General features: G+C 41.0%; 1 protein-coding gene across 1 annotated transcript in view; it reads right to left on the bottom strand.

Annotated features, from left to right (window-relative positions):
• Window positions 1-5,213: 5,213 nt before the first annotated feature.
• Window positions 5,214-24,333, bottom strand: part of ppil2 (peptidylprolyl isomerase (cyclophilin)-like 2) — a 30,496-nt gene continuing 11,376 nt past the window's right edge. The window contains exons 13-20 of the mRNA XM_004555649.5: window positions 21,361-21,450; window positions 19,073-19,106; window positions 14,226-14,343; window positions 13,774-13,830; window positions 9,661-9,733; window positions 9,220-9,282; window positions 8,176-8,318; window positions 5,214-6,805 (exon numbers count right to left, since the gene is read on the bottom strand). Of these exons, the coding sequence (XP_004555706.1) occupies window positions 6,703-6,805; window positions 8,176-8,318; window positions 9,220-9,282; window positions 9,661-9,733; window positions 13,774-13,830; window positions 14,226-14,343; window positions 19,073-19,106; window positions 21,361-21,450 (681 nt within the window). The 3' untranslated portion in view covers window positions 5,214-6,702. The remainder of the gene's footprint in view (window positions 6,806-8,175; window positions 8,319-9,219; window positions 9,283-9,660; window positions 9,734-13,773; window positions 13,831-14,225; window positions 14,344-19,072; window positions 19,107-21,360; window positions 21,451-24,333) is intronic.

Below are 24,333 nucleotides of genomic sequence, written 5' to 3'. Positions count from 1 at the left end.
TAAAGGCACTGAAACTGGATCTCTATAACAACAGCATGTGAGACATCCAGTTTCTGCAATTGCCTGACACAGCTGTTACTGCCTATTTAATTTGATATCAGTATTAAAGCTGGAGAAGGAAATGCCAGATAACTGACTGATGGGCTGTTGGTGAGTGGTGCTGATGAACACGGCCTCTGACTCCTCCTCAAACTCCTCAGGAGAGCATGAATACAAAGCTCCATGTTCACTCTCTCGGCCACCTGTTACTCTGGTTGCAGATGGCAGTAGCCATCACAGGTATGTAGTAAAAGGAGGGTTTTTTTTCTTGAATCCCTGGTCATGTTTACCTCTAAGAACGCTGTATCCCATTTTTAAACCTCTAAATTTTGATTAGGTTGTGTAAAACTAGGAGTTGTAGGTTTTCCTTTCAAGTGAGGTGGAGGTCCACCTTAGTGGGATCCTAGCCACCTCTGGTGATGTACCTCTCCACCAAACTTATGCATGTGAGTGACGCTACCTATCCAGCCACTTCACACTCAGCTGCAAACCACCCTAGAGCGTGCTGGAGGTCACTACCTAGTGACGCCAAAACAACCACATCATCTGCATAGAGGAGAGACGTGATTCTGAGACACAACTTGGCTGACAGTGACAAACTATTCTGGTTGAACTAATGAGCAATGTGGAGTCTGTTAGTCAAACTTCCAGGAGCAGCGATGCAGTTTTCACCACGGTCGTGCCACACTGGACCAGCTCTGTATCCTCTTGAGGGCACGCGAAGATGTGGAGGGGTTTGCCCCACCAGTCTACATGTCTTTTGCATACTTGCTTGATTTTCATTGCAGATTCAAGTCGAAATCAAGCATAAGAGAAGGCATTTGACTGCATCTTACGGGGGTCAGTGCTTTGGGAGTATGGAGAGACTGGTGAAGAAATGTCTCCAAGTCCTGTTCCTCAGAGTTTGCTGTGGTGGTGTGTTTGTTGTGTATTCCAGTTGGGCTTTTACCACCCCAGAGAGGGGATCTGGGAAGGTAAGCCGACCCCGAGCCACTGAAAAGGCATGGCATTAATGCTGGTACACAAAAGGATGGGAATGATTAACAGGAGGGTACTAAACACAGAAAAAACGACATCAAAAGGTCTGAAGCCAAGAGTGTGGCGACAAGATCAAAGAGTAAGACATAAACAACTAAAACAGAGGTCTAAAGGTTAAACACTGGGGTGGTTCCAGCAGGTACTGCAATCAGGAGCAACTGAATGTTCAAAGCAGAGGATTCAGAGAAGTGAGTCTTCATCAAAATACTTCATCACCCATCGTAGTGACAGCTTGGTTTGCACAGTCAGCAGCAGGTCAGACTCAACCCGGGAGGAGCTGGACTCAACAGTATCCAGCTTTTAGTTTTTTGTAATTACACAATATTGTTTGAATTTTTATATTAATATTCATAAAAATGTGTTCACACCTACGTTTAGTTAAGTAAACCAATATAAACCTACATTTAAAAATATTTCTACTCTTTGAAATCAGGGTGCTGAGACAGGGTCTGCAGGAGGTTTAACCAGTGACAGAGCATATATGAAACACATGTTTCTGACCTCAAACTATTTATCTTTGGACCGACACACGTTACAGTAACAATAAATCTTAAGTTTGTTTCTTTTTTAAATTTCCTCTCACATTAATCACCTTCCAACCCCGGCTCTGAAATGTTCCTGTGGACACACCTGACATTTGCTACCTGGGATCAAACAGTGAAACATACTTAAACATTGTTCATGTCACACGCCTGCTCAGCTTGGTTTTCGATTGAGTATACTTTGCAGATATTATTTTTCTTTAATCTTAATTCGATTATTGTATTTTAATGGTGTTTTGTGCATTACATGAAGTTTGAAATTGAATTTTTTATTGACTTTTTGGATTGTGAGGCATCTTTGAAGCAATAACCTGCAAGAAAAAAAGCTTTACAAATACTGACTTTTGTACTTTAAGCACACTTTTCTTATAATTGTCCTGTTTCTGAGTTTAATGGCTGCAATTCTTTATAATTTATTCATTTATTATTTTATTGTTATCTATAGAAGCTTCAAATAAAAATCTGAACATTTCTATTGTTTGTGCATTACTGCATAAACAATATAATAGAGTGTTATAATGCATTTTTGTAATTAACAGTTATGGTTTAAAGAAATACTGTTCAAATGATGTGTAAAAACAGGCTTTTTGAACTATAGATACTATATGATTAAGGAATAACTGAGTAAATATAAATGTCATTACTATACATTTTAATTCTTTATTTAGGATTTGTACAGTTATGTTCACTGGGTTTGTTCTTTTTATCTAAATCATTTTAAACTTTAAAGTTTTCTTGCTTGTTTTTCCAAAAGGGGGGAACAAAACTGACAGTTTAATTATGCAGAAAATGAGATGCTGTTGGAGCCCGTTCTTTGTGCATTTACCAAGAATATTTCAGTGGTTAATGTTTTAAAGGACATCCAGTGCCAACTTTAGTCATTACTTTGTGAAACTGTTTTGCTCAATAAAAATACTCTTAAAATATAAAACTGGAACGAATTTGGGCGCCCAGATTAGATTTGACAACAATTCAAATACTTTCCGACATCTTAACTTTGCTCCACATCATCACCCAATCACATATTTGTAGCCTGAAATACAGAAATAAAAATAATCCTGCGTCCTGAAAGCTGGAAGAGCAAGTCTGGCTTCTCAGATTTGTCAAACAGCAAAACTTCAACTTTGACTGGAGAAAAATTCAATCAGGAATTTTTCTGTATCAAAATCTGAAAGCCTCAAATCAACGTAATTTCAATGATTTACAGTCCACGATGTATACTGGGCCTTGGTGCAACCCCTCAATCATCCTCTGTGTGACACAAGCTAATTTAGCTCTCCTTTAAGCTAAACTTCTTCTGATTGGCTGTCCCTCGCAAACAAAAAGTTCAAACAGCAAAGTTGGGTGGGGCTTCCATGACCATATTAGGCTCTTTTTTTCAAGCGCCAACAGAGAAAAAAAGAAAACAGCAGGCCCAGCTCACGATTCCACCACAGCAGCCTTATAAGCAGCCTTCAGGTGGTTTGTCAGAGTTCGAGCTGCACCAGTCAGAAGTGTTTGCTTTTATTCTTGCCTCTACTCCTATGCGGTCTTCTTCTGAGACCTCGGTGTTCGGTTTTGGGGGTATAACCTTGGTTCGAGACAAAAAATACACCCTTTTAAGATGTATAACACATCAAACAAAAGTTTCTGACCGTCCCTCGGTCGCAGTGGTTAGAGACGGTATGTCCATGGTCTCATTTCAGATGCTGAAGGAGTCCTACTGAACTCCACTGAACAAACCTTCACCCTGACAATATGGATAACCAAAGCTAATTATTGTGACCAATCCACAGTATGTGACATGTTAGGAGGAACTGTTTGAAAGGGGAGTGATTTCAAGGACATATTTTAATGGTTCATTCAGTGAAGAAACTTTGGCATTTCAAAGTTTTGCATCATTTTTGTGCTAAAATAGAACCAAAGTGATTTACAGCAGTTATTAAACCTGCACTAATAAAAAAGCATTAAAATTATGTGTAAATCAAACAGTACAAACTGTAATAAATTATGTTAGTTGTGGGTCTGAAAAGTAAAGCAGTTGCGGATTTCTTAAAACAACCGTATAGAAGTCCGTGAAAGTGGCACTCAGCTCGCTCTCGATTAATTTTTGGTCTCAATCGCTACTTTCAAGGCTCAAAAATTAAGAACAACACACAGTTTACATGTCACTCCTCAGTCTCAAATTGCCCAGCCAATGCTTTCAAGCAGCACAGACCTTAATTATTCATTCTGTTAGTGACATCAGCATCTGAGAGCCTGCAGGAATTCATGTCAGCTGCTCTGCTGACGGGACAGTTGTGAGAACGAATGAGTGTCCGTCACGCTGCAGCGCCGTTTTAGCGCTCCATGTGTGAAAAGGATAATCATGTAGGTCAAGAAGTTCAAGTTTTGGAGGGCACCAGCTTCATTTTCCACCTCCCCGTGTTTACGAAGCTTAATCTCACTCAGACAAGGGAGAAACTTAGGACACTCAAGGGTGTATTCATTCAGGTAAAAGCCCAAAGCGTAGCAACTGCTGCCAAGAGCAACGCTAAATGATGAGACTTGAGTGGAGCAGCATTAGGGCGATAACCAAGCATCCAATAAATTACGTGTTATGTGACACAAGGGGGCCATTGCAAATAGGTCTTCTGCAACAGCACAACAAGGATCTTTAAAAGGCCGATCCCACGCAGCTCCGTGGAATTACACGCCTGTTTTTCAGCCTTCAGATATAGAGCTAATGATTTAATACTCATCCAGTGAAAGCTTTCACACTTCCTGCCCAGAACACCTGATACTTTTGGTAATTCCCAGAAATATTTATAGTGTATAGGAAGTGATGTTTCCCAGGACCAATGGGTTATAGGAAAAATTACTCAATGCCCACGGTGCTCATTTCACATTGTTTTGAGGTTGGAGGAATTACACCGGAGGAGTGATCAGCCAAAAACGTCAGCTTCCTGCATATAAACCTTTCACTGCAGTCACAATCACCAAGTGGAAAATCCTCAAAAGCCCCATAAAGGTTTCTTAAATGATTGCAAACAAGCAAAGATTAGTCCAATAAGGTGTGGGAGTCACTGTTGAGCATCAAGAAGAAGAATAAAATGAACTGCAGGTAAAAAGGTGCGTGTTTGTATAAATGTGCAGAAAACCACCTGTCAGGCTTATTTACAGAGACCGAAACGCAGTTTTTCTATTCATTGCCTCAGAGCGATGTTTCAAGCACATCTGTCATGGATGTTACCACATCTGCACGAGACTGCAAGTTTTGATTTTGCTGCTATTAAAACATTTTAAAACACAAGACGGATTTATGGAAGAAAAACGCAGAATCTGTATTTGTCAGGAAACACCAGAGCATGAAAAAAACAAGAACACATAAATAAATAAAAAATTCTTCAGGTTTTGTCCAAAAAACTTAAAATGACCTAAAAAAACAAAACAATAAATGATAGAGAGTCACAAGTTGTCTTGTTATGTGTTGAAAACATCCATCCAACGTCACTTTGTAGGCAGTAAATTCAGATCTTTCTTTGGTTTAGTCTGATCGTTTTCTATAGAAGCTTTGTGTGGATGTATGAAATGTAATTTTCAAATTATGCTCTCACATAAAAGGGATGACAGGAGCCCTCTCTGAACATTTATTTCAAATGCATGAAAACAATGAATCAATACAGACGAAACTATAAACACGAGAACAAACGAGGTTTCCTTCAGTGTTGTTCAATGAAAACTCAAGAACTGAAAGTATTTTCACATATTTTTTCATACATTTTCTTGGTGCTGTTGAATGAGAGCAGTGAATAATAAGGTTTTTGTCAAAGTAAAATAAAAAAATAAAAGATTCTAACCCTGAAGCTCTGTTGAAAAAATTATTTCGAGGTGATTTCAACCAGAATGAGAAAATATCAAACTATTGAGTTTGTGAGGTGAAGAGAAGCACTTCCCAGTGCTCGAAAATCACCGGACCATCCTTTTTTCTTGTTAGAAAATATTAACTTTATGAACTATGAAATTCAGAAAACATGAAAAAAAAAAACCCCACACAAGAGCTTTTTTCTTTCGAGTACAGTGAGCTTTGAGGCTCATCGCTCGAGATCAGGGTGGGGAACTCCAGGCCCCAGGGGCCGGTGTCCTGCAGGTTTTAGATCCCACCCTGGGTCACCTGAATCCAATGATGAGTTCATTACCAGGCCTCTGGAGAACTTCAAGGCATGTTGATGAGGTAATTTAACCATTTAAATCAGCTGTGATGGATCAAGGACACATCTAAGACCTGCAGGAGCCCGGCCCTCGCCCCCACCCCTGCTCTAGATGCTGCAAGATTAGGTCAAAGACTTTTCCACACTGCTTCTCGAGCACTGCTCTATGAGCCACCTGCATATCCACCATCAGTCCTGAGCCGAACCATGCTTTAGTTACATTTCGTAGGCTGGTAAACGTGACTTCTTCCTCCCCACTATCACTGGGTGCTGCTCACAGGAGGCTATCTGACTGTCGGGTTTGAAAACGTGTTAAATACACTTCATCATCTGTGCCATGCAGAAGCCTCAGCGGAGATGTCTGCACAGACTCATCGATTTTGGGTTTTATATCTGAATTTTGTATCTGATTCAAACAGCCTTTAACCCCAGTGCTGCACGATGTGTGCATAGACTGTACATAAAAGATGAACGTAGCCGCCGTAAAGTCCTCCTTGTTTAATGAGGCATCACTCAAACGAGAGGTGGATCTGTTTAAGAGACCTTGCATGTTCTATAAAGATGTGAAACTAGCCGCTGAACCCATAAACATATAGCTTTTGTTTACTAGAGACACTGTAAATTAATTATGCCAGTGTTGCTAGCAAGCAGCTAACTGTAGTAGCATAGCAACACTTATTAAACCATCCAGGACGAAACATCAGTGAGATATTTAATCCAAATACCGATAAGATTATCTTTAATAATGAAGAAAACAGTCTTTATGAAAAGGAGCTTTAATTGATAGTTGTCAAAAAGCCGATGCTACTGAGAGAAGAAAAACATTACACAAAAAAAAAAGAATAAAAGTAATTCTGCTGGTTGCCATTCTGACCAGTAAAGATACAATCTGGTAAATTGAGAATGTGTCAGTGCTACCAGGAGCTGAAGTCTCCGAAGCTGGTTTTGCCTTTGGACTTCTTGGCTGCCGTGCCGCTGGTGGACGGACCGCTTTCATCTTCAGCAACTGAACGTTTTCTGAGAGAAAAGAAGCAGAATATGAACACACGAAGATCCATTTACATATTGCTTCTTGCAGATAATTCTTTGATCTTTCTTGTAACTCTGTTCTTTGTAAATTCTGTTGTGCATGTCCTTGTCTGCATGCTGGGCTCATATTTTCAGGCATTTCTTCTTAGTGAAAGTAAAAGTCAGCCTAAAAAAGGGGCGGTGGGGCGTACCTTCAGTCTTTGACAGATTGGTCTGTACATTGTGAAAATACATTTAAAAATGTTTTAATGCTTCTAACGGTTCCTTAGAGACTGAGGAAATGTCCCGTTTTGTCTGGTAAATGGACGGGTTCTTATATACTGCTTTTGTATAACTTATTCACACCAGCACGTTTTTCTACAAGTGCTTTCTATCCAACATTCACACTGGAGAGAAATATTCATTCAACTACTCATTTGATTATTTTTCCACTGTGACACGATAACAGTTAATGTCATAAACCTCAGGCTACAGTCCCACACACTGACATGAATCTGCTCCGCAGTCTGATCGTCCCACTGCTTCTGTGGGACCACCGATGACCACCGGCATCCTGATACCTTGTGGTAGCGATATAATAGCCTAAACCTTTACCTGTCTCTCCTGCGTTTTGCTATCAAAAAACAAACAAACAAACAAACAAACAAACAAACAAACAAAAAACAGCTGGTGGAAACAAAGTTAAAAAGAAAAACAAATTCAGCCACATTATGATCCAAATCAAAAATCAAACCACAGCTGCAGCACGACTACTCACGACTGCTTCTTCAAATTTTAACTAAGCGCATTATATGTTAACACAGTTAAAAGCTTAACACGATAGAGTAAAACCCCCCAAAAGAATGATCCCATAAAACACCATAAGAGGCCCTTTATGGACTAATAAAATAGAGCCAGAGGACAAAACTCTATTGTTTGGATCCATCTGTTTTATAACCCAGTGACTGAGCAATTTGAACAGAAAACTTGAGCAATAAAAAGTTATTCTAAATATTATGCCAAAACATGTGAAAACAAAAGGAATATCAAAAATATGTTATGGATAATAACCCTGAATTATCCCTGTGGGGAAAATTGGCAATTTCATACAATATGCCTATTCCCATTCTCTCTTGCTATGCTGCTATGTAATCATACATTCATTGCTTTCCACTTTCTCTAGTCTCTTACATCAGACGGTGAGAAAACGCTGCAACTTTTTAATGGAAATTCTGTCAACGGAGTGGAAAGAAACACTCTTTAACTCGTGTTTGTGCGCTTGCAGCTTTCATAGTCTCGCTGGTGCATATGAATGAGTCGTGTCTGCATTAAAAGCACAGGGGAGACTGTAGTCATCTGTATTCACGTGTGTTCCTTACATTGTGGCAGGGTTGATGTATTTTCCAACACCTGCTTTGAAGGTTTTTGGCGCCTGCTCCTCCTTGGCTTTCTTCAGGGCGATGTTGGCCTGCTGTTTCTCCTCCTCCTGCTTCTGTAGCTCCTTTTCTCGCTCCGCGGCAATCTGAGAGGCAAAAATCATGTAAATCCACACAAAACTCACAGGATAGCTTGAATAATCACTCTGACCCAGGGCTGCCAGGTTTGTCAATATAAGAGCTGTGACCTGACACTCCGTGAGCAGACCTATAAAAATCAAAAAGCTTATCTGCTTTACATTCCTCCGATCTCCTGTTCAAGGTCAACATCTCAGTCGTGTCCAAACAGCTGCTATTTTTAGACTGCTGACTAGAAATCCATGCTGACTACTTGCACTGCACATTCTGAAGTTTACAGTCCGCTTCTTTTTCAAACTGACTCGACTTTCGAGGATCATCACCGGCGATGAGAGCTGGCTACAGTTTTCAAGCTTGAAGGTAGCCTGTTGAGAACAGGAGCAAGCTCCTCATCATTTTTAAATCGTTTTTTACTGAGCTCTGCACCACAAGAGTTTCTCGATCCTGAGGCATCTGAAGGAGAACGTTAGAGGAAACCAATGTGATCTGTGGCGCTGGTCAGTGCTGGCGCAGACTGTGTGAGAGGCCTCGAGCTCGAGCAGAGGTGGGAATTATCTTTACCAGCCAAACGAGGCAGAGCGTGATGGTTCTGAACAAAAACTACAAACTTTTACAACTGCTCAAAAGAACAAACTTTTCAAGAGGTTAGCACCATCACTATTGGGCAACAAGCAAACCAACCCCCAAGTGCCACACTGTACACGCCTGTACACCTTAAGCCCCTCCCACAGGAACTACTTTATCTACACAGTTGGCATTTTCATTTAAAAACTCGATAAGGGGATTCTAGACTTCTCAGAAACACAAATTCTTAAGTTTGAAAACAGCACAAAGCTGTTTCCCTCTGAAACGCCTCTACTTTAAAGATATTTATGGTTTCACAGTCACGTCATAGAGAAAAATCCAAACCTGTGCATCAGCTTCTTCATACGGGTCCACGAACACTGTCGTGCTTATGATCTTGATCTCCGACTGTGGAACAAACAAACATTGAAGCATTAAATGCAAAAAATTTTATTCACTGATTTAACTTTAAGGTAAACTTGGAAAACTGCTGCTGGATTTCTTTGTTGTGTACAGCTGTTTACTACGTTAAACAGAACTCTCCCTGCATCGTTTCTAGTCCTGGTATCTGACCTTCAGATGATCTGTGTATCCGTGGCATGACGGTGGAGTCTTGTTCTCCTCAGCTGCTTTTAATGTTTCCAATCCAGAAACTTTAACTCATTTTAAAACTACAGCTCAACCATTTAACATGTAAAAAATCTGACATACAACAAACCTGAGGAGTGATATGTCTTTTCATACATTTACAAGCAAAAGCCAACCTTATACCTCACTGCTTCATACCTTTGGTTTGTCTGTTTTGGCATCGCTCTCCACGTTCTCCATGGCTGTGAGAGTCTCAAATCCACCGACCACCCTGCAACAGAGAAAAAACACAACACGTCCTTCACTTTATACGCTGCCGAGTCCTGACAAAGGTCCCCTCATGCCGACCTTTGCCAGGAAGAGGATCGTATCCGTCATAAAACATATCATGAAAATGTAGCCGTGAGAGACTCAGACTGCTGAATAATTCATTCCCAGTTTTACCATTTAAATGACACATCCATGTTAAGAGTGATGTGATGAGAGAGAGGAGCATGATGAAGCTTACATCGCCATGAGCTGATCCATCTACATTAAGAGAGCTGAACTGTGATTGCCCTGCGCTCACCTTCCACTGCAGGAGGGTGTTTGACTTTAACCTTCCTTTCTGACTGATAATGGTACCGAGTCGATTCATATCACACCTGTAAACACCAACAGATTCCAGGACTTTAACCTGCAGCTGTTTTAATTGCCAGTCACTGTCCGGACTGACGTGTGGGCTCGGTCACTCCTGGACTGACGCCTCTCACGTCCAGTTTCAGAACACTTCGAAACGAGTCTTCACAAACCAACGGGCGACATGTTTCATACATCCATGTGTTATGGATGAGCACAGTGCAATTACACAATGATGATGTATATTAAGGCTGGGAACCTATTTCATCATGAAAACCCATCAGCTGGGATTCTTCTATCGGCATCGCGAGTCAGTAACGGAGGACGAGCTTGACTTGATTTGTAAAACTCTTTCTTTAGCTTGCATTCAGCCTTCAGTTGCTCCCCTGCTCGTCCTGTTGACCATTGGAGTGACTATATGTGGGTTTCTAACACAGCTGTATGAATGCCAGCATCATCATCTTATTTGTAAGGTTATGACTGCTACAGATACCAAACCTCACACCAGGATTTCTATAATTTTGTACTGGCAAATTTATTTCAGCTTATTAGAAACTCTGATGAGCCTTTCTGGAACTGGAAACGCTGCAGTTTCCCATCGTCACAGTTAATCGACTCAGAGTTTAGGTGGAGACTCTCAGGCCCCTGAGAGGTATACGACAAAGGAAGTTCAACACAGCTGGACCATTTTGTGTTAGCTGGCTTAACAAAACCTAAAACCGCAGCTTTCAGATGGTGGTTAGAGGCAGCTTCCTGCTTCAGGCTTTGTGCTTGTTTCACACATCAATCCTTATGAGCGCTGCCTACTCCAATCAGACATCATCAAGTGATGATGATAAAATATTATAGTCAAAATATTGTAAATAAGAGATTAACGCTGTAGAAAATTGTTAAATTGTTGGGATTTAGTGCACAGAGCGGTAAAATAAATACTTTAATTCAAGTTAATATATTCTAATTTTACAGTTTATTTGTAACTTGATCCTTCTACATTAGGGCTCTGAAACTTTAAGTCTTATAAGTAAAACTATATAAATATTAATGAATACTGTTCTCTACGAGATGTGGAAATTACACACTGGTTTGCAGCTGGGTTTGATTTGGTGGTTTCAACAAGATGCACATATAAAACACGTGTTTACATCAGATAATCTATACAGCACTTAAAATCATGCTGTAATCAGTGAAAACATGGCACCTACAGACAGTTTATACTGAAACTCTCTGATGACACAGAAAAACAATTCGAGCATTAATTAAATATAGAATAAATATATATACATGAACTCATCGTGAAAAACAAAAAGGTAAACATGAATTATGATGCCAGTGTGTCACGCAGCTTATAACCTCCTTAGTGAATGAACATCGTCTGCACATGGGGACAGCTAAACAAGCTGTGAACATCAGCAAACAGCTGCTTTTTCAGTTTAAACCTATAGAAACAGAACAGCGTTTATATGGAGTCAGGCTCTGAATCGAAGCCCAGTACTCACTGCAATTAATTCTGCTTTTAGACACTTCCAACTCCTGCTGGAAAAATCTGGCTTTTTGGCTGATAAACACTCAACTAACCCTGTCTGCCATTTAGTGCAGAGCATGTAAGGTATTCAGAAGCATTTTGAGGATTTTCTGTTAAAAGGCTGGTTTCTGCAGGCAAAAATGACTCAGGGAGCAGTGAGTGTGAAATAAAATGGAAAGGTTTAGGTCCAGGCAGCCAAACAAAAAGCTGACTCGCTGATAAAGCTCAGTGAGGCCAGGAGGAGCTGCAGGTTTAGCTGATAACACTCCTCACTGGATTCAACACTCGAGCTTTGTCACGTTGTTTTGACGTAGTCAAGAAGTTGCTCTCACTTCACTCTTTAAACTGCAAACTCTTTCTCCAGCTGCTTTCATACGTTCAGGCGAACCGATGAGCACAAACACTTGATGACTCGCTGACCTGCGGCATCAGATCAAACTGTAGCGCTTTTAACTTTTTTCCTACCTCCCGGTGACCCGACACATTGTTTTTATCTCTAGGCCTTCCAGCTCGAGCCTCTTTTGCAAATTTACATTAAGGTATAAATTAAGATCCCACCTGTCTGCACAACAGGTACCTGCAATGTGAACAAACATCCTCTATATAAAGGTACAAAGAACCAGCGTTATATAATCGATTTTCAAAATAAAATCATTTGCCAGATAAAATAACACAGAGGTGTTTGGGCTAATCCAGCGAATGACAAATCATCACAACATCACAAACACAACAACACAAAGCACTCCCACTAATCATTTTTACAGGAAAAAAAACGCTTCATCAATTAGTGAATTAAAATTAAATTAATCTGAAATACTTCTGACAATAAAACGATCCTGTCACTTTACAGGAAAAAAATATTGTGAAGCCAGAATTCACATGCAGATTAATAATAATAATCGATTAACTGAGAAAATAATTAAGAACAAAAATTCACCGTCTCGTAGCTCCACTACCTAACATGTCGAGATAAAACCAGAGAGAGTCATAGCAACAACAGTATACTGTGTACTATAAAGAAAAAAAATAATGCACACAAAAATATATCATAAGTCAACCCAGAAAACGTACCAGCTGCAGACGAGCCCGACAGAGTTTTTGTTCTGTATATAAAGTGCAGTGAATTAATAAAATGTGTGTTTGGAGTGCTGGCGCTAAATCTGAACATCCCTCATTAAAACACAGTCAGAGACGTTTGTTGCATGTCAAACCCCAAAATTTCTGTCTTTCTTCTAATAAAGGAAGAAAAAAAATCTTAACATTTGCAAAAAATGCTAATAAAAGAAACCAATAAGCCGCATGAGAAAAAAAAAAAAAAAAGACTACACGAAGTGATGCCTCCGTGTTATACGATTCATTATGGTCAAGCAAAACAAGACATTTTAAACGTGACCCTAGACGATGGAAAAATAATCTATTCATCACGGAGCTAAACATTTAATCACTTACAAAAACTAAAATGTATAAAGAAGCAGTCTGAAAGTGTGATTCCCCTCAATCAGAAAACACTGAGGATGTGGTCGCACATCATTAATACGAGCGTTATATCTGTTTCTTTAGACATTTTTAATTTTCCATTCGACATTATTTATGCAACCCATGAAGGTTATTTAATAAGATGAAGTGTTTCCTCATCAATTAAAAACAAACACATTATGTTCAGTACTAGAACAATAATAAATATTCTTGATGTCCCTGCAGAAACAGTGTCCTCTGTAAAGTACCTAAATAGATCTGGTTTGGTTGCCTAGGCCTCAGTTAAATGTGCAAAGACACTGGGTTAGGCGGTAAAAAAAGCTGCTTGCAGGGTTAAAACTGAAGCTTTTATAGTGTGCTGAGCATCTAAAGAATCGGCCTGTTAAAAGCAGTCTGAATATTTTTAGACAACAGTCAAGGCTTTTTGCAAAAGACGACCATTCGCTTAGCAGGGAGAGCGAGAGAGAAAGCCATCAGTTTAGGTTCAGCATCTCCTAAATTTTTCACCGCTTTTGACCAGAAGTCAGTTTAGAAGTCAGAGTACTGGGACCACGTGTATGAAAGATAATATGAGAGGAGAGATGGAGAGATGAGGAAGAACATGCAGGACTGTTGCCTTTCACACCCAAATAATAAACACATAGACACAGTACACACATACAGTGAATATGATAACACTTAAAAGGCAGATTTACCTTCCAAATACTGAGTGCTTCCTGTCGAGGTAGGTGCACGATCGAAATGTGATGAAGCTGGAGGGAGAATTTTTTTTAAAAGTTACACAAGTTTTGGAAATAGTAGCCAGTCTTATTTTACAAAATATGAGAAATACCCTTCAATAATACACACAGGCTAAAAAAGCTAAAGCAGGGAGGTTTAAAAGACTGGAAATAGTGGAAACAAGGAACTGTGGAATATTAGCTGAATGATCAGAGAGCTCTTTTGTGACAAAATTTGCCCCAGTTGGCTTTTATAACAGATATTTAACACTAAACAGCAAGAAAGTAAAAGGAACTAATGGCTGTGCTGTTAACACGAGTTTCTGTGTACGCTCAGCAGAGACAACGACACAGACGAAACACAACATAATTCCCTGCCGGCTGACTTTCTGGGCAACTGTTCTAAGTTTAGGAAAAATATGTCTTACAACTGAGATTTGTTGGTGTTTGGACCAGAGTTTGCCATGCTGAGAATCCCCCGGCCGGTATGGGATAGGTTGGGGCGAAACTCATCCTTGAAAGGTTTTCCCCAGAAGGATTCGCCTCCTGAGGATGGAGAAAGAATGACCGAGAGAAGGAAAACAACAGAAAACATTACGTCACGATGGAAAACAACAGAAACAGTCAAGTCCTTAATAACATATTTGCTTCAGAGTCCTAATTGACGTGCAGTTTTAACACTTTCTTGCGCTCTGGTAACGTGGCTGAAAATGTTTCTGCAGGTAAAGCTTCAATATTTGCTCAGGCTAAACCTTTTACACTGCAGACACTGGGTCATGTTAGCAGCAACTGTTGACGGATGCTGTACATCCTGCTGTCCAGCTTTCAAGGTCTTGGGATTAAGCATCCTGGCTCACTGGCGGTGTTTACTGGGCGCTATTCACATTTTGAAGATATATAAGTCTGAGGTAAAAAGTAAGCAAGCAAGTTAAATATATTTATATAGCACTTTTCTCTCTCATATCCATCCACTCATTAACCACAGAAGGCTAAATAATTACCGATATTCTCTCTTCACGCTTTAGAGAGAGAAATAAACTCAGCTGTGTTTGTGTGGGTGGACGGTGACCTCCTCCCCACCAGGACAAAGTTGGTTTTGGTTATAGCATGGCTGCTATATGGAGCCCAAATCATGCAGAATACATGGTGAGTGAATGATTTCGTAATACATTTTAGAAAGACTGAGTATGGTCATACAACGTTATATTTATGTTTTGGGGGGGGGGGGGTTTCCTAATTTGCGCACTACTTTTTCGTATCTCTTTTTTTAATATACTCTAGTTCACTTCTCCTTGCTGAGGCTTGTACTGCTGTAACATGAGGAATTAATAAAACCCTTGTATGCCTGACGAGTTTTTTCTTCGTTTAGAAAGTAAATCTAAATTAACCCGGGTCCAGTTTGGGGCTGGCAGCCGTCTGAGCAAAGACATGATATCTCCAGTGTGTTCTGCCCCAGGGTTTCCTAACCGGGTTTTCCTCCCGCTCTGACTCGCCTGAAACACCTCTCGTAGGAGGAGCCCCAGAGGCATCTTAATCAGATTCCCAAACCACCTCAACGCGTTGCTTTGATGTGGAGGAGTAGCAGCTCTGACTCCCTTCCACTCCTTCACTTAGGCCAACAGGTCGTTTCTGCCTGAGAACCATGGTCTCAGACTTGGAGGTGCTCCTTCTCATCCCACGTGCTTCACACTCAGCTGCAAAGCACCCCAGTGAGAGCTGGAGGTTGTTGTTTAATGTAATCGAACAAACCTGTGAAAACTATTAACCGAGCTGGTGACAGAGGACAGTCCTGGCTAACTGGGATAGAGTCCGACTTACTGCTGCCAATGTGAGCCAGACTCTCTCTATGGTTGTACACGGGCCAGGCAGGGTGTAACAATGACCCCACACTCCCAGAGCACTCCCCACAGTGACCGAGTCCAAGTCCACAAAACACATATAGACCGGTTGGACAAACTCCTACGCTCCCTTAAATATCCTTGAGGGGAAAACAAACCGATCGAGTGTCCCATGACCAGGATGAAAAGTGCACTTTGAGCTTCCTAACCAGATTGGTCATGTGTGTACAGTAAAGAAACGCCTGTCATTTATCCACAGACCCACACGGTTGTATAAATAAACTGTGGTTTCTCGCTGATCCACAGCTGACATGCCCTAAGGGTGGGAAAAAGGAGACTGCTAGCTGGTATAAACAGATGGAAAACGCAACGCAGGTTTCAAAAATAAAAACATCAACAAATGCTTAACAGAAGGCGACACGTCGAGCCTCGAGGACACGCGAGGGTTTTAGTGAGAAACGTGGACGGAAAAACAACTTCGACGTTTGTTAGGAAAAAGGAAACATGTCCAAGTCTTGTTTTCAGCTTTCAGCTCCACATAAGTGCGTGTTATATTTTTATATTGTGAAAGTAACAAATCAAATTAGTTTGTATGAAAACAACTCGAGTTAGCGGCTCTGCCAGTACCACTTATTCAGATTCCTGCACCATGAGAGAGACAGGCAAGAGACCCGGTTGCCCTTGATCACGGAGGCGTGTTGAGAGCCTTCAGCTGTGAATCATTATTCAGACTGACTTCATCATTAAGAATCATCATAATGAGTATACAGGAATACGCACTGCAGGGGCTTATTGGCTCCCAACAGGGGAAAGGATCTGTCGCCCTGAGATGTGTTTCACTGTCCTGCGTGCTGCCAGCTGGTGTATGTGTGTGTGTGTGTGTCTCCACGTAGGCACAATATGTACCCGTGAGTGTGTTTGCGATGCATACAACCAACCAATCAATTCTTTAGAGGCTTCTGCAGCCACGACGTTCCCCCGGTGACATTTTTGTATAATTTATAAAGTCGCTGACATTTTACCTCGCTACGAATGGATCGTAAACGAAGGTGAGCGAGAGAGGAGGGCCAAGGGAGAAATTAATTCCCACCAGCGAGTTAACGATTAAATTAAAGTGAAAATCCCTCTGTGGGGAATTTCAAATATTCCTCAAATTAAATCAATGGTACAAACTTAAACTTTGCTCGACCTAAACAGGAAAGAAGGAAGAGACGTGAAGACAGCTTCAGCCTAATAAACATTCTTTTTATTTTTTATCGCATCTGCGATTTCACGGTTCAGTATTTAAAAATCAGCTCTGGCCAAAGCACCTGATCTTGCAGGGTTTTAGATAAATGAAGCTTTTCAAAACTTGGCAAAGCATTAACGCTACAGTGAGCAGTTAGCTGAATGTCATATACAGGAAGTGAAAAAGACAGATTCGCTCAAAACATTTCAGCAATTCCTGAAACTCCTGACAGGAAAGCACTCCAACATGACCTAATAACTTATTTTAACATCACTACCTCCCCATGCACACACAGTATTAATATTTTGACCTTAAAATACACAATTAGTTTTTGTTTTTTTACCTCATGCTTATATTTGAGATATTCAGAAAACTTCACATTAAACAACATGTGAAACTCATCACATCTGCTTTGGTTTCCACAAAAGGGGCCAAAGCAAAACAACAGATTGAGAGTCGCACTCCAAACCTTCCCTACAGTTCATTTTATTATACAAACAGCATGCTAGACTGCACCCTACAACGTGCTTTGGAACTATTAAAAGAACAGTTCACCCAAAATCTAATTCATGCCTTTTGGAGATATCGCCTGTAGAGTCGTCTGCCTTTTCTTGAACATAATGGAACAAGATGGCATTTGCTTGCAGGCAGTAAAAAAAGCTATATTTAAAAAAAATGTTTTACAGATCGTCTTTCCAGAAATCATGATCCGATTACTCAAAGGAAACACACGAAAGTATTGTGAACAGTAACTATTTGTAGCACACCGAGCAACTGTATCACCCTGCAAATAAAAATGACGTATCTACCCATGATGAGAGTCTCAATTTAGGGACAGTGTAATGGGTTTTTCTCCTGAGGCTGGCGAGGCTTATTATTCTTTATGATGGGAGCAACAGGCTTGTATATGACACTATGCCAGAGGCCATCCCAAAAATATCCGAATATTAAAAATGATTAGAGGAATACTTTGCCCACTGTGGATCTGCCAAGATAAGTAACAATCACGTACTTGAAACCTACTGTCTGTCTTAATAGCCTTACAGAAACAAAAGAATCTCAACAGGGGAAAAGAAAGGTTGTAATGTTTTCCATTAAGCGTGTGGCTAGGTGGTTTTCAGCCCTTAAAAAACAACTCTTTCCTAATGGTGTCCATCCTCAGCTGACCTTTATTGCTAACTTGCTGCCTGCTTCTTTTGATTGGTGGATGACGACATCAGGAAGAAAACACTTCCTACATGAAACTGTAACAGCAAGTACTGTGGATTTTATGGCTTCAGCGTGTCATGATTTCTGCACAGAGACACTGCTGCTGAACCTTTTAATTTTAAATGCTCTTTTTTAAAAATTTCAAAGCCTTTCAAAGGATTAAAGGCATACAGACCGGGCGAGAGCAAGAGACAGAGGCAACGTTTGCCCTCTTCCTCATTAGGGGGGTGATATCTTTAGCAGACAATAACAAAATCCTGAGAAAGGGAAGTGAGTCAGTAGCAGTTTGGCCTTACATACTCGTACAGCTGTGAGAAAACGAAAATATTTCACATGAATCTACGCATACCCACCTCTAGAGCCAATATCTCCAAAACTGACCCACTGATAATAAATCTATCTATAAAGATAAACAGCTCTACAAGCCAGTGGGAAAAACACACCAGTTTGATTCTGGATGAACGGCCTCTTTAAGCACTGCAGAGAATCCCTCCTTTAAGTCCGGTTGAAGGTCTGCTAAGGAGTTGTGTGCACACACTGTTCAGTCCAGGTGACGAGGAACATTTTGCCCACAGGCCAGAAATTCTGCACCTCTATAAATCTGTCATGCTGGATGTGTTTTGCATAGAGTTCAGAGACGCCCACAGACACAAAGCCCACTTTGTGCTGCAAACTCTCACATCGGCTCCGACGACACGAAGGCAGGAAATTAACTACATGTGGCCTAGCAGTCAATTACACTTTTGCTTTTAAAGTGGTTGTAAAAGCAGGAAAATTACAGCATATGCTAGATGACTGGTGTTTCACCACAGCCCCATTCAGCACTCTACCCTCAGCTGCCTCTATCCACATCATCTCTGTTGCTTTGTACGCATGTACTCCCGTATTTAGTAACACTCTTGACTTGCAGTATTTGCGCAAAGCTTCCAAAAAGGGACTATTAATGATTCAACCACTCAAATGAATTCAAAATGTAGTTTAAGTGCAGTGCTAATCTTACCTGTGCCTGTGCCAGTCGGGTCTCCTCCTTGAATCTGGAAAAAAGAAAAGAAAAAATGACCTTTGGGTGACCTCAGCTTCCTCTGCTGCACACTGAAAAACTAAATGCGGGTTTTGTTCTGCAATACAGGAACAAATGATACATCGTTTTTAAGTGTTTTTCTTCCCCAAATGTGACTGTAAATTGATTATCTTTTGGATGGGAGGCTTCTGGATGTTTCATCAGTTTTTAAACATGCGATAAACGACACAATTGACAAAACTAAAGTTTCCCTTCTTGCCAAACACCCAACCTGGGGTCACGTTTCCCTGTTAGAAGCCTGACTCAAAGCTTTCCAGGATACTGGCCCCTATTGTTCATTGTAAACTTGCCCGGTGTTCCTATGAGTGCTTCTACAGTTCTCTGCATTTCTTTAGTGTTCTTGTTTAAAGAGCTTTCTGAACTTTTGACCACCAGCATCACCGTGGAGCACAGTTTTGTTGAGTGGGCCTCCTGTGCTTCCATGCAGAAAACACTTCTAACGTCTTGATGCATGCTCGACCATCCAGGTAAAGAAATCCCCAAAAAGTGGATTCTGTTCATCTGGATGTTCTCAGTGGGAGAAACGTTTCATCATCATCCAGGTGATGCTGTCGGTCTCAGGTGACTGCAGGTTTCTCCAGCATTATAAACCTTATGACTAAAACTAGCACTGAAAGAACAACGGGCCGCGAGGTCAGTTCCTTGATCATTAATATGTAAATTGTCATGACCATTGATCAACAACCACCGATCAATGGTGATCAGATGAACAGAATCAACTGTTTTTGGACTTTCTTCTAACAGCACAGGCAGCTGATTATTCTGCATTTTGCACTGTTGCCTTTGAAGCCATGTTCTAAAAAGGAGCCAGGGACAGAGAAGAAAAGAACGGCTGCAGGGAAAGGGAGAAGACAAAGAGCAGAAGCATGTTTGCGCAAACATAATTTGTGGAAACAGGATATTGTTTTAGGTACGGTTTATGCTATGCACGCCCCAGTGTGCCAGCCGTGCAGTTATGCTTTTTCTGCCACCCTTGTTAACCTGCTTCCCCCTCTCTCATTCCTCCTTACTGCTGATTGGCTCTTTTGTTGCTGCTGTTTTAACTGTTTTATTTTTCACTAGAATCTGTTTTACTGTTCGTTGAATAGTGCAACACAAATAATAATAAAGTTTTTTTTAATGCAAAAGATCTCTCGTGGCATGAAGGTGGAATCAAACAAACACTGCACCGTCTCGAGTGTACTGGTCTCCCATGTTAGAGCTTTAAAAAGGTGCAAAAGACGACAAAAAGCAATGCTTGTAATGCTTCCCCATTAATACAGTTAATAAGTATACATATTATTCAATTAATATTAAACCTGAATTATTAGACGGCTGCATCATGTTGATGTTCAACACGTCTGTGCCTCTCATGTTTCAAAGTAAAACCACCTCTGGATGTTCAGCGATTCACAGGTCCTGCTTTATAGTGACAGTGCTTTTACTGCCACTACCACAGATTTTAAAGTGTTTGTTGCTATGAAATGATTCTCTGTGAGGCCTCCTCTCCTTTTGGGCTGCGGAGGATAAGCTGAAGGCGCTAGTGGCAGTGTAATTACGTATAAACAATTCACAGCTTGCCAGTGTGAATGAACGCCACAGGACAGAATGAAAAAGGTAACGGTCCTCTTGAGACCAGATGTCCACTCAGAGCCACTTTAATTATGGAAGCAGCAGTTCTGAAATACACAGATGACGGCTGATCAGACTTGCCGCCTCATATTCTCGGTCTGTGTTTAAAGCTTAAGCTGAAGAGACGCAAATAAAGTCTATCATGATTACAACAAAAACCAATGTAATAAAACACAGATTCTAATTATTCAGGGGTGGAGGATGAACCCAGATATATTCAGGTCATCCTGACTTCTTCATAATGTGAACTCTAATCACTGTTTAAGCCAATATAAATCCTCCACATTTCAGTTAAAAGGCAGCAGGCCGAGCATAGACCATAATTTCGAAATCCATCAGTTCCATCAGCTGTCTGTTTAAGAGCCAATTTGAAGCTTTTAATGAGTAATTAGAGCATCAGCGCCTGACCACTGCACATGTTCTGCAAACTCTTGACCTCTAATACAGTGAAGTTGCATTGATTTAAAAATCTGTGAAAGGAACTTGTGAATCACAGAGAAAGGTCTCAAAGCTCAATCCAGACACGCATTAATTGGTGGCTTTAGTGGAGGAAGGTAAAAGCAGGAAGGTGTTTTAAGCAGGTATTATTTCCTTACCATGAAATTCCGGATGGACCTGTGGAAGATCGTTCCATCGTAGTAGCCCTTTTTGCACAGACGGACGAAATTCTCGCCCGCTTTGGGAACCTTGAGGAAAAATAACGCAGGTGCTTAGCTTTGTGATTTTCTTCTTCACTGCAAGATCAATACTTTTCATTTTATCGCCACTCATTTGATAAGTGCCAGCACGAACAGTCAAAAAGTGCCCACTGTGTCAAACTAGTGTCATATACCAATATATGTTTTCTTTCCCACATAATTGCATAACCTGTTAGCATTTTTCAAGTTCATGATAGTACTTTTGGACAATGACACAATGTTTGTTCGGAAGTTCAGCTTTATTTTGACGTGTTTAACAAAAATATTGCTCTTCCTGTTCAGGAACTGCAGCCGTTTTTATGCATGGTTAAAAAAAAAGTACTTATGGAGCTAAGTGTACTTTCACTCCATCCTCCATGTGAATATTTGACTTCTCTTATTGGAGCTTCAGAAAACACTGAACTGGCTGTATTTCAGCTTTCATGCAGCAGTTACTGTCAGCGTTTTACATTCACATAAACAAACTGAGTGGCACATTTTCAGCTCTGCCTGACCTGCTACAAAATGTTTGTTGTAAATGGTAAATGGCCTGCATTTGTATAGCGCTTTTCTAGTCCCTAAGGACCCCAAAGCGCTTCACACTACATTCAGTCATTCACCCATTCACACACACATTCACACACTGGCGATGGCAAGCTACATTGTAGCCACAGCTGCCCTGGGGCGCACTGACAGAGGCGAGGCTGCCGGACACTGGCGCCACCGGGCCCTCTGACCACCACCAGTAGGCAAACACGGGGTTAGTATCTTGCCCAAGGATATTTGGCATGCAGCCAGGAGGCAGCCTGGGATCGAACCACCGACCTTCTGATTAGTGGCTGACCTGCTCTGCCACCTGAGCTACAGCCACCCTTGTTGTACCCATAAGTCTGTCATGAAGTAGGGCTCGTAGCGAGAAGGCAGGCTTAGTTCACATCTACAACAGAGCGATTTAAATGTTGAAAAATAAAATGGTTCATTGAAGGTGCTTCCTGGGTTATGAAACTTTTAGACGTCTTGTAAATCATTACAAAACACCAAGCGTCAGGCGCTAATTTTGACTGACTGGTAGTCTGTGAAACGAGGCGGCGACACAGCCCCGAGCAGAAGGCGTGGCTTTGACTATGACGCCGGTCAGGTCTACCGTTATTAATGTCAACAGCCTGGAGGAACACCTCTCTGAGTGTTCGTGCGAGAGAAACACACACCCCCGGCCCGGCAACAACGGTTGGTGGTTTCCCCAGATTTATAAAATACTCCGTTTAAACCTCTTTATTTTAACAGCTCTCTGCTGGTCTTATTTCCACATACATCTTGATTTTGCTGGGGGTGATCAACTCTCTGGCTCCTTTTCCCTCTAACATAAATCCCAGATTTTCCAAGCACTCTGGTACAAAGAGGCTTATTGTTTTAAACCACTAAGTACACACACACACACACACACACACACACACACACAAAGTAATTTATTTCTATATTTTTGGATATAAAACTGATTTTTGGAATTGAAAAGGACGTCTTAAAATAGTTGTCTAAGGACAAGCTGTCTGGTTCAACAGATTACTACCACCTCTATGAATAAATACATAACAAATCAATATAAAAGCCTCCTTCTTCCCCCAGTGCTTTAACTTTGATTATTAACCAGTCTCCTGCGTCAGAGACACGTCTGCAAGTCCTCTCCCTCTCGCTGTTGCTGCTCTGTAATAATGGTTAATTTAGCGTGCATGCTTTTGCGTTACTTTGCGAGTCTCTAAAATGCAATTCAATTTAGAAACATGCCTAGGTACCTAAAATTGTCAACAATCAGCTGGTGTCAGCATGGAAACATTTGGTGACGCAGACAAGAAGGAAAAGTAGAAAATGTCCTGATTCACACGTGTTTACAGACTCGCTCACGCTGCCATGCAATCAGGCAGTAATGTGAAAGAGCGGAGGAGCATAAATCCATTAAAATTACTCAATTCATTTACATTTTAGCTGCAGACATTTACTTGTCTGCAGCTGAGATTTTATAGGTCCCACATAATCCACTTCACTAGAATAAATAGTCATCATTGTTTGTGCGTCTTGTTTAACTTTAAACTCACACTCAAAGACAAAAATATCTGACTTTACATTTTCAAAGGTGTTTTTGAATATAATAAAGCTTTGATATCATGGGCGACTGAAGCGCAGGCTCCGTCGGACAATTACAAAAATCCACCCCCTTGCGGACAGCGAGGGTTGGGCAGGCTGAGTGAGCAAACCTTACATGGAGGTGGGATCTGGGTCTGTGTGACTGAATGTGACAGTGAAGCAGCTCTTATTAATTCATAAACAGCAGGCTACGAATAGAGCTGCGATCTTGTGAGGAAACCACTGGGGAGGAAGGCGGGGTGGAGGAGGATGTGGGGCACAGAGAGCAGGTTTGTCTAACTGCTGCAACTTTCCCTTCATTATTCTGATTCGACAGCTCAGAAGCCAATGAAAACCAGACGCACGAGGCGCTCGGTTACCAGGGAAGAAATATGTTCCTGGAGTTCACGCTGGCTCTCAGGAGCCCCCCACGTCTAAGCTTAGAAGGGTGAACACTTTGCCAAGACACAAGTTTGGCAAAGTGTGAGGTGGGGACACTGTCTATTTTCACAGTTTCAGGTGAGTCATCCTAAAAGCTATTTATTTAAACACATGCACCAGGAAAAACTTCATTTGAAAACCTTACAGCGGAGAATGAAATCACCCTGTCACCTGAATCAGAGCCTCACAGGCTGCACTTGTAAAACTATTCGTTTTGGCAGTTAGGATTGCTAATATCCAAGTGAAGCCATCTGCTCCTTTCAGGTTCCACATTGTTTTCATGTAGCCTAATGCAGTGGTTTGGTCCATTGTCTCAATGAACATCTGTTTATG

Source organism: Maylandia zebra, linkage group LG12, assembly GCF_041146795.1.
Source record: "Maylandia zebra isolate NMK-2024a linkage group LG12, Mzebra_GT3a, whole genome shotgun sequence".
NCBI classification, from domain to species: domain Eukaryota; kingdom Metazoa; phylum Chordata; class Actinopteri; order Cichliformes; family Cichlidae; genus Maylandia; species Maylandia zebra.
Note: the sequence above shows the minus strand (reverse complement) of the source record. Positions and strands in the feature narration are given on the sequence as shown.